This window comes from Symphalangus syndactylus, chromosome 1 (assembly GCF_028878055.3).
Source record: "Symphalangus syndactylus isolate Jambi chromosome 1, NHGRI_mSymSyn1-v2.1_pri, whole genome shotgun sequence".
NCBI classification, from domain to species: Eukaryota; Metazoa; Chordata; class Mammalia; order Primates; family Hylobatidae; genus Symphalangus; species Symphalangus syndactylus.
In genome coordinates this window covers 89726645-89736927 of record NC_072423.2, presented here as the reverse complement: position 1 = coordinate 89736927, position 10283 = coordinate 89726645, and the positions used below count along the sequence as shown (strand labels likewise).

The 10283-nt window shown below is 52.4% G+C and overlaps 1 protein-coding gene across 1 annotated transcript; it reads right to left on the bottom strand.

The window, feature by feature from the left end:
* Window positions 1–828: 828 nt before the first annotated feature.
* On the bottom strand, window positions 829–9989 carry LOC129483001 (pepsin A-5). Its single transcript, XM_055279769.2, has 9 exons — window positions 9768–9989; window positions 9227–9389; window positions 6855–6972; window positions 5878–5996; window positions 5002–5201; window positions 3728–3844; window positions 2455–2599; window positions 2257–2355; window positions 829–1141 (listed from the first exon to the last, which is right to left on the bottom strand). The coding sequence occupies exons 1-9, from the start codon at window positions 9821–9823 to the stop codon at window positions 992–994; spliced, it is 1167 nt and encodes a 388-aa protein (XP_055135744.2). The 5' UTR covers window positions 9824–9989; the 3' UTR covers window positions 829–991.
* Between the last annotated feature and the right edge of the window lie 294 nt (window positions 9990–10283).

Genomic DNA, 10283 nt, shown 5'->3' with positions numbered 1-10283 from the left:
CTGCTTCTTCCACTTCTCCTGTCCATGTCTCGCAGACAACACTGCCCTGTCCTGTCTACTTAGGGACATCACCATTAGTGTCATTAGTGTCCACCTCTCCTGATTCTCCTGATTGCTTTCCTTTCCCCATGATCTCTATTTTTTTCTTTTTTTTGAGATGAAGTCTCGCTCTGTCGCCCAGGCTGGAGTCCAATGGTGTGATCTCAGCTCCCTGCAACCTCTGCCTTCCAGGTTCAAGCAATTCTCCTGCCTCAGCCTCCTGAGTAGCTGGGATTACAGGCACCCACAACCACATCCAGCTAATTTTTGCATTTTTAATAGAGACAGGGTTTCACCATGTTGGCCAGGCTGGTCTCAAACTCCTGACCTCAGGTGACTGTCTGCCTCAGCCTCCCAAAGTGCCGGGATTACAGGGGTGAGCCACTGTGACCAGCCTTCTCATGATCTCTTATTGGCTTTGGAAGAAATAAGAAGTTGACTCCCTCAACTAAGAGCTTCAGTGCCCTATTTTTTTTTTTTTTTTGAGCTGGAGTCTCTCTGTGTCGCCCAGGCTGGAGTACAGTGGCATGATCTCAGCTCTCAGTGTCCCTTCTATGAGAAGACAATGAACCCAGCATTTTTGGCCCCCAGGTCTTTTTATGATGCTTCCAGCACAACCCCCTGAAGCCTCTCTGTCTTCCTGGCTCCATCATGAAGTGTCCGCTGCTGGGGTCACTATGTTGGGTGCCATCCAAGTGGATGTGGTCATTTTGATCCCTGCCCTGGTGTTCTATCCCCAGTGATGTGAAGGAAAAAGACCAGCAAAGAGAAGCAGCTCCACAAAACCTGTTTCACTAGGTTATGTTTTTATTCTACGTTATTGGTAGGACAGGGAACAGGGCCAAGACCTCCACACTCCCCTGGGAAGAACAGTCAGGAGAATTAGATACATCTAAAGTGGGCACAGGACGGAGGCCAGATCTTCCTGGGAGGTGGCTGAAGAGACTTAGGCTTAAGCCACGGGAGCCAGGCCGACCTGGTTGTTTGCCCTGTCGAAGACAGTGAAGTACTGGCGGATGAAGACATCACCCAGGATCCAAAGCTCTCCAGATTCGGTGGGGACGTCCATGCCCTGGAAGCCACTGATGCAGCTCCCCTCGCTCTGGAGAAAAGGAGAATAAAAGTGGAGCTGGGACACTGATTCAGCAGTGATAGGCGCTGGGTGATAAACATCCAGGGCGCCCTGGTCCAGCTGTAAGGCACGTGCAAGGAGGAGCTTCCTGGCTCAGTGTCCAGGGACTCGGCTGTTCTTGGCCTGGAGTGGGCCTGTAGAAGCTGTCCACTGAGCGACTGGTTTCTACGCGTTACTGGACATTATCTGGTGTTTCTGGCAGGCGCACGAACCCTGACATCAGCATCGGAGCTAAGGGGCTTAGGGAGAATTCAGCTGCTAGGAAGGAGTTTGAAAAGCCTGCCGCCACAGCCTTTTCTCATTATTATTCTGATCTGGTCAGGGACAAAGCCGATGAGCTATTAGCCCTCTTGCCTCATAAGTCACTGGGCTGCGACCTTGTCTGCACATCACCTGGGGAGCTTTGAACCCCCGCAGCCCCATCCCATTGCTCAGGCCTTGCCCTCTCCTAATGTAATGAGAATCAGTGGGGGAGCCCAGGCATCAGTGCTTCTTGCTGAGTGACAGGAGTCCACTGGCAAAATTAGTTTTCCACCTGACTTTATAATAACAGAAGGGAAAGAGTTTTCTTGTGGCTCGTATAGCTAAAGATTTGCTACTTGGTAGAGACGGTAGAAGTGTCGGAAGCCCCAGCCTATGGAAATTAGGATTTCCATTTGCCCAACCCTTGGTAGGTGTGATGTGATCAGTCGCACTTGGTTAATCTAACCGCACTCTGAGGGTGGGGAAAGCTGCCATCTCTACTTTTTGGATGCGAAAACTGAGGGTGAGATGAGTTGTAGCTTGCTCAGAATCAATGGGCTAGTAATTCAGACCCAGGACTTGGACCCAGGAGTCCAAATAGAATCCTCTTTTCACTCCATTAACTTTTGCTTCACTAGTTCCCTTAGGCGGCTGTATTGAGTTCTTATTCCTGCATTTGTTTTTAATATATTCTTTTTCTCTGGAGGCTGTCTAGGGCACATGTTCGTCTGCCTCTGCCTCTTGGCTTCAGCTCGTGGAAGTGCACTTTCCCTCTGCAGAGGGGTACTCTGTGGCCACATTCTGTGTGAACCCCTCTAGTGGATGGTCCAGAGCCCCCTCACCTGCAGGATGTAGGCACTGGATGGCAGGGGGTACTGGACTCCGTTGATGGTGAAGACGATGTCGGGCAGGCTGCTGATGGCTGAGCAGCTGACCACCATCTGGAAAGAGTGAGGGTGGAAAAGTTAGAAGCGTTTTTGTCGCTTCTGCCTGGCACACCCACTACTTGAGTAGAACAGAGCAGTGGGGGCTGGACTCACGTCGCCATCTGAGTTCTCGCTGGCTCCGATGTCGCTCTGGATGTTGGCAATGGGGCTGGTGGGGCCGGTCAGCAGAGAGGTGCCGGTGTCAACAATGGCCTGGCAGCCCTCAGCGCAGGCGATGGTCTCTCCGTTCATGGTGATGCTGAGGGCAAGAAGCAAGTTAAGGTCCCTGAGCCCTCAGGGGTACATCTCTCCAAGGAGGAACCAGGAGGTGAGCCCGGACATTTCTTTCCCACCCATCCATTGGCCGATGCGTGAAATTTCTGTTCCTATCATTCACGCACTCATTCATCCCGCATTCATTTACTCTACAAATATTCCGCAAGTGCCTACTCTCTGCCAGGCATGGGAAATGCCAAGCTAAGCAAGACAGCCTCACAGTTCCAGGCTGCAGGTAGCTCCCTAGCTGGCAAGATAAGTAATGTTGGCAGAAGGGCAAGATGATAAGCCAGGCATGCGGCAGGGAACAAAAACAGGGTCCAGGATGAGAGGTGTTGGAGGGGAGCAGCCAGGGGAGCAGACACCCAGGGATGCCAGGCAGGTGAAGAGAGAAGGAGGACGTCATCAGGGGACAGTATTCAGGGAGGGACAGAGACCACAGGGCTGGAGCAGGAGTTGGAGGAACTGGTGAAATTCTAGCATGGCTGGGCAGACTTGAGGTGATCCATGTGTCCTGGTTTGCCTGGGCTGGTCCCAGTTTTAGTACTGAAAGTCTCTGTCCTGGGAAATTGTTCATTCTTGGGAAAACCCACACAACTGAGCACCGTAGCAGGCTAGCTGGGGGAAGAACAGCGCGGAAATGAAGCTGCAAGAGAGACCGGGGAGGCCCTGAAGGGGAGGGTGGAACCAAGTGACTTCACACAATTTCTTAGGCATTTTGGCCACTTCTAGACTGAAAGTGACATGTTTCCTCGAGTGTGAGGAGCGTGTGCTGGTTCACAGGCCCCTTAAATTGTGAGATGTGTGGACAGGTGGGTCCCCAGCTCTCCCCAGGGATGCTGGTGGATGGTCCTTCCTCTGTGAGTAGGAGGACAGTGGCTATCTCACCCTTGCAGAGTCTCGGCTTCCCAGACAGCTCTTCCCTCCTCCTGCAGGGAGGTGTCTTTCTAGGGGTCTCTGTAGCTTGGCCCACTTCCACCTTCCCCGTGGAGTGTGTTCCCCTGTGGCAGCTGTTCCTGGGGGTATTCTGGGAAGCTGGTTAGCTATGAATCCATAAGGACATGGGATCTGGGGCCCAGCCCTGGATGCTGCCCGTCCATGGCAGTCTCACCTGTCCACGGTGATCTGCCAGTAACCCTCGACAGTAACAGGCACCCAGTTCAGACTTCCAGAGTAGTAAGAAGAGTCAATGCCACCAAATATCACCACGCTGCCACTCTTGTCATCGCTGTGGAAAGTGAGGGGAGAAGACATGAATTTTTTTGTTGGTCCATTTGTGTGAACATCTGCTGTTGCCTCCTCAGAGCTACCCTTGATTGGGCACTTTCCAGGGCTGTCCTGGGGTGTGACCAATGTGGTTTCTTTTCCTCTTAGGCCAGGGCCCATGCAGTTGGCACTGTCACTGTTATTTCCACTTACCATGAGGACACTGAGCCTGAGGGAGGTGAGGCCACCTGCCCAAGGTCACACAGCGGGGGAGTGGTGGCACTACGTTTGGAAGAACACAGGCCTTATAGGTTGAGTGTGTGGTTTCCACCGTGGTACCTACTCTAGTTGCCATGGGGACCCCAGGGAAGTAAATGCGTGACAGTGTCGGCTCTTAAGGACTTGATGGTGGAAGTCACTGGTTCTTAGCTGGGAGCAGTTTTGCCCCCAGGGGAATGTCTGGAAACATTTTGGATTGTCATGATTGGGTGAGGGTAGGGGATGCTGCCGGCATCTCATGGGTAGAGGCTGGGGATGCTGCCAAACATCCTACAGTGCACGGGACAGTCCCTGGCGGTAAGGACTTATGCTGGTCTGAAATGTTAACAGTGCCCAGATTGAGAAACTCGGATCTGGCTGGGGAGATACAATGGCCCCACGTGAAATATGTAAGTGCTCATAAAGGCAGATGACGTTTCAGAGCCACCTTGGGAGGCTGAGGCTGTCAGGAGATCGAGACCATCCTGGCTATCATGTTGAAATCCCATCTTGAACCCCTGACTTCAGGTGATCCTCCTGCCTCAGACTCCCAAAGTGCTGGGATTACAGGCATGAGCCACCACACCTGGCCAAGTGTATTCACTTTAAATGGCATCTTTGCAGGCCAAGGATGAGGGAACTGGCACTGAGGGGCAAATGGCTGATGACATTTGAGTTGTGCACATCAGGGGGACAAAGACACTGGTAAAATAAGATGGAGTGCACATGGCTCGTCAGAGATAGACTTGGCACTGTTGCTCTCCAAAGACACATTTCCCCAGCTTCAGACATTGACTTTCCAAATCTCTTGCTTCCCAAGACCCTCTCCATCGCAGGCAGCCTTGGACAGCTCCTGCTGGGCCAGAACACTGTGACCTGTGGAGGGGGAGGTGGGAGGAGGCCCCTCTCTACCCAACTTACGCGCTCAGGTAGACAGAGAAGAGGTCCTGAGAAACCAGGCCCTGGTTCCAGATGTTGTCAAAGACGGGTGTGGCCCCGGAGGAGGAAATGCTGGGATAGGCCAGCCCCAGGATGCCGTCGAAGGGAGCATAATACAGGAAGGAGCCGGGTTCTGTCTCGCTCAGGCCGAAGATCTGATTGGTGTCAGAGATGCCTCCAACCTGGGTGGGGAAACCGAGATGATGTTCACCATCAGGTCATGTTCACTGAGCTCTGGGTGCCAGCCTCAGGCCTAGAGCCACGGTGGTTCATCTCATGCAGGACTTGCCTTCCAGGGTATCAGCCCGGAAGGAGTGTAGAGGGACTGTCTCCTGGAATGCTCATTGCTCTGCTGGAGGTAACCATGGTAGCTGATCTCCAGATGGCCACAGTCTATGACTCAGGGTGAGATTTTGCTGGAGAACAGATGGTCACTGTGTGTTTGTATTTCTGATGAACAAATGCAAAGCAGACCCCAGGCAAATCAGGGCCTTTGACCCCTGCCATGCCCCGAAAGTAACAGGGAGGGCTTGGGGAGATTTCGTGACTTGGGGGTGCTGCATGTCGGGAGAAGAAGGAAGAGAAGGAGGTGCCAGTAGAGAATTGAGCCTTTGCTGACTCTCCCCACACTCCATACCTTTCTGCTTGGGTGGAGCTGGGGCTGGCTTGTGGCTCCCGGCACCCCACCCTTTTACTCATTGCCCCAAGCTAGCAATGTCTGTGACATGTCTGCTGTTTCTCCCCCACCCTGCACCCCCAATCAGGTTACTTTTGTGATCACCAAGACTCATCTTGCTGGAATAAGCTTATTTTGGGTGTGCCTGATGGGGGATGCAGCGGCAGCCTGCAGGTGCCCACCTGGACAGTGTCGTATCCGAGGATGCCTGTCATGCTGCCGGTGCCGTAGGCGATGGAGACTGTCTCGCTGGTGGACTGGTAGGTCGAAGAATCCTCAGGGTTGAAACGGTTGTGGTTGGCTGCAAGAACAAGCGGTGATTGTCAGTCTCTCAGAGCTGGGTGAAGGTCATGGGCTGGGATGTCTTCCTGGGATGGGGTACCCTGGCCCTGGTACGGGCTCTGGAGGTGAGCAGTGACCTTTCCTCCTAGACCATTGGAGCCCAAGAGACCCCAGGTCCTGTCCTGTCTCGTTGAACTACTGGGACCATTCACTGATAGCAGGTCCCCAGCCAACCCCAAGGGCCTCCTGGGGACCTCCCCAGACCAACATCGAGCGGAGCAGGCCTGTGGCTGCCCAGTGATGAGCGCTTTCACCATCTAGCCCCCAGGCAGTGCTCCCGTTATGATGTGGACGATGCCACAGGCACCTCATCTTCATTAAAACTCAGGTGAAAACACCAGAAGAGGAAGGAACCTGCAACACGCATTGTTCATGACTTCCAAAGACAAACTCTCTTTCATTAGCAAACCAATGATTCTTTTTTTTTTAAAATGAGCTCCGCAGTGACCTCTAGCCTGTCCTAGCCAGGCTTTGGAGCCATTTTCTCACACTGGACTCTTTCCTGGTGGGCTATTCTACAGCCCTTTGGCCCTGTCTTGCTTTGGGCCCCCCATACTTCCTCTCCCAGGCTGTGGTTATTTAGGAGAGCTTCTCTCTGCCCTCAGACTTTGACCTCAGGGATCATATCACTCATCCCTTTACCTCCTGGAGCACCTGAGTCCAGTGCTTGGCACATAGTAGGTGCTCAATAAATGCCTGTTGAGTGGCTCCAGCAGGCTTGAGGTGGGAGCTGTGTAAAGCCCATGGGTGTCCAGGGTTCCCCAGGGTCAGCTGGTGCTTGGGAGTGAGAGTGGGGTAGGGCGTGCTGGGCACTTACTGCAGGCAAGACTGGAGCAGTAGACTGAGGGCACCCAGAGGTTGGAGGAGCCGGTGTCAAAGATGACGGTGAAATCCTGGGCAGGAGTTCCGATGCCGATAGTGCCGAAGTACTCCATCTGTCCAGGCGAGGACAGGGCAGTTCACAGACCGGGGTCTCTCTGTCAGGGCCTCCCTAGGGGCTGTCTCTGGGTCATCTCCTCAGTCCGCCTCTCCACCTTTTCCTTCGTTCCTCACAGTTCTTGTCTTTCTCTTCCCAGCCACTGCCTTCATTCTTCAAAGCCCAGCCCTGGCATCCCTTCCTCCTTGAAGTCTTCCCTGATTGCTCCCCCAATTTACCCTCTGCTCTCTGCTAAGCACCACAAGCACCTAACAATCTGCTGTTCCCTCTTCAGCTGTTGTCTTGTCTGTCAGTCTTCCCATCCTTACAGCGCATGTTCTTGGAGGATGGGGGTGGAAACTTCTAGCACCAGGCAAGTGACAGCTTCAGTGCTTGTGCCTTAAATTGTGTATCAGAAGCTAAGCAAACCACCTAAAGATGGAAACCTGTCCAGTTTTCTTATTTCTATATCTAGATGTGTACAGCATGTTGCAAGAAAGGCATTGACAGTATTTTTATTCTTTTTTTTTTTGAGACAAGTCTCACTCTGTTGTCCAGGCCGGAGTGCAGTGGTGCAATCTTGGCTCACTGCATCCTCCGCCTCCTGGGTTCCAGTGATTTGCCTGCCTCAGCCTCCCAAGTAGCTGAGGTTACAGGTGTGTGCCATCATGCCCGGCTAATTTTTGCATTTTTAGTAGAGACGGGGTTTCACCATGTTGTCGGGCTGGTCTCGAACCCCTGACCTCAAGTTATCCACTCGCCTCAGCCAACCAACCAGTATTTTCTTCTTAGTGGCAGCATTTTCCCCCCTTGCCGACTCTGTTCCCGCCACACTGGTCTGCTTGCTGTTCTTTGGCGATGACCAGTCACTCCTGCCCTAGGGCCTTTGCACTGGCTATTCCTTGTGCTAGGAAAATATTTATTCTAGATCTTTCCTTGGCTGATCCGTTTTTCAAAAATCAATCATCCAGATCTCTAGTCAAATGTCCCCTCTGCCAACAGGCCTTCCGTGCCCACTTTATCTAAATTTGCCCCCTCTTTATCTTCTTTTTCCCGATACTCCAATTAATTAATTTGTCATGGCCATCATCATTACCTGAAATTGTCTTACATGCTTATTTGTCATCACCTTTAGAGTATAAGCTCCAGGAACTTTGTTTATTTACCATCATTTTGGCAACTTGCATAGCCTCTGGCATATAGAGAGGTGCCAATATTTATTAAATATTTGTTAACTAAATAAATGCGCTAACTAAGCCTCTTACCAAGCGCCTGCCAGACCCCATGCTAAGCACTCCAGAAAACATGATTGTGTTAATTCCTGGCAACAACCTCTGATGGTAGATATTAGTGGTTCTGTTTTCCAGACCAAGAAACAGGCTCAGATTATTTAAATGACTTGGCCAAGGTCCTGTGGCTTAGAGGCACTAGGACCCACATTTACACCAGGTCTGCTGGATGACAGAGGCCAGTCTCTGAACTACGGGCATCACTGATTTGTGCCCTCTGCCCTGTGCCAGGCACAGAGGGGACATACAATATCTGCGGGAGGGCAGGGTGTTTGCTATCGAGTCTCAAATAATAAAGTCAGGGTGATCTTTCTGAAACTCAGATCTGATCTTCTCACTCCCCTGTTTAAGACAAATCAGAGGCAGTTAGGATGGAGCCTCTCTCCGTCCACCCCTCGGCTCCTCGGGCCTCAGTCTGCAGCACCCTTCTTCCCTCCCTCTCGGCTCTCCTTCATATGCACTGTGCTCCCGCCTGCTACAGGGTTTGGCACAAGGGATCATCAGGCTATGCGGAGTTCTGTCTTGTTCTCTTGGAAAGTCCCACTCTTCCTGCATGGCTCCAGGGAGGCTCCCTGCCCAAGTGGCAGACTCTCGCAGTGTGACAGCTTCACTCTGTAGTCCTCCTGCTGCCTGTTCTTTTCACTGGTTTGCAAGACTCCTTGATTACTGTGTTTGTCTCCTAGGCTATGAGTTTGTTCACCGCTGTTTCCCCCTGAGCCCAGCACAAGCCCTGACATATAACGAGGCGCTCAGAAGATATAAGCATTGCATGAACAAGTGAACGAATGAATGAATGAACAAAAGAGCAACAGCTCTGATTGTGAACTTTCCTGCCTGCCCCAGGCCACTGACATCTAGGGGGCAGACTCTGGGTCATTGCCTGGAGCCTCAGAGCCCAGGCCCATCCTCCAAGACCCCTGGGACACCCTCTTTCCTGCCTGCCAAGTCCTCAGAGCTGGCCCCACCACTTGCCCACACACTCACATCCAGGTAGTTCTCCAGGGGCTGTTCATCTACCAGGGTGGGAGCCTCCAACTGGGGGAAGTATTTTCTGGCTGGGTTGAGGTTGTGATTCTTCAGGAAGTCCTTCAGCAGGCCATGCTCGGACAGGGTGCGCCTCAAGGACTTCTTTCTGATGAGGGGGACCCTGTGGTTTGGAGAAGGAAGAGGAATTAGGCAAGGATTCTGCTCACCGGGTGCTGTGGCAGCCACAATGAGCATTCCAGGAGAAAGGGAAGCTGGTCTAAGAGAGGAAGAAGGAAGGAAGGGAGATGCCCCCACTTCTGCACAGTAATGCAAAAAAGTTAAGCTGACTAGGGCTGGAGCTGGGAACCAGACTCAGGCTGGGCCCGAGTTTTAACCATGTCTGCAGGGCTGCCTCCCAAAAGGGCAGAGAGAGAGACGCAGAAAAGGCAGATAGAGACAGCCGAAGAGAGAGAGAGAAAAAAGGGAAGAAGGAAGACACGGGAGGAAAGGAAGGTGATGTGAGAGGCAGCGTCTTCACACCCACGCCACCCGGACTCACTTGTACGTGATGCACTCAGAGAGCGCCACCAGACCCAGCAGCAGCAGCCACTTCATGGTTGTTCCCGGATTCCAACTCGAGGGAGAAGGCAAGACGGGAGGAAGGTGCAGAACAGCAGCATGAGCTGCCCCTTATATACAACTTGGGTCCCGCCTTATCGGCCTGGGAAAGTCACCGGTTCCCCTGATCCCAAATAGAAAAGCTCCTGATAAGATTGTGGCTGCCCTGAGCCACATTCTGAGACCTTTCCAGCTGAGGCACTTTCCATTGTAACCTTGTGCCACGGGGAGGGGGGAGGGCGCCATGGGGGTGGACCCGCAGAGACAGAGAGAGGAGCAATGACCTGGAGGCTTATTTGTTTTCTTTTCCTTTGTTTCCTTTCTTTTCTTTCCTTCCTTTCCTTCTTTCTCTTTCTCTCCTTCCTTCCTTCCTTCCTTCCTTCCTTCCTTCCTTCCTTCCTTCCTTCCTTTTCTTTCCTTTCCTTTCCTTTCCTTTCCTTTCTTTCCTTTCTTTTCT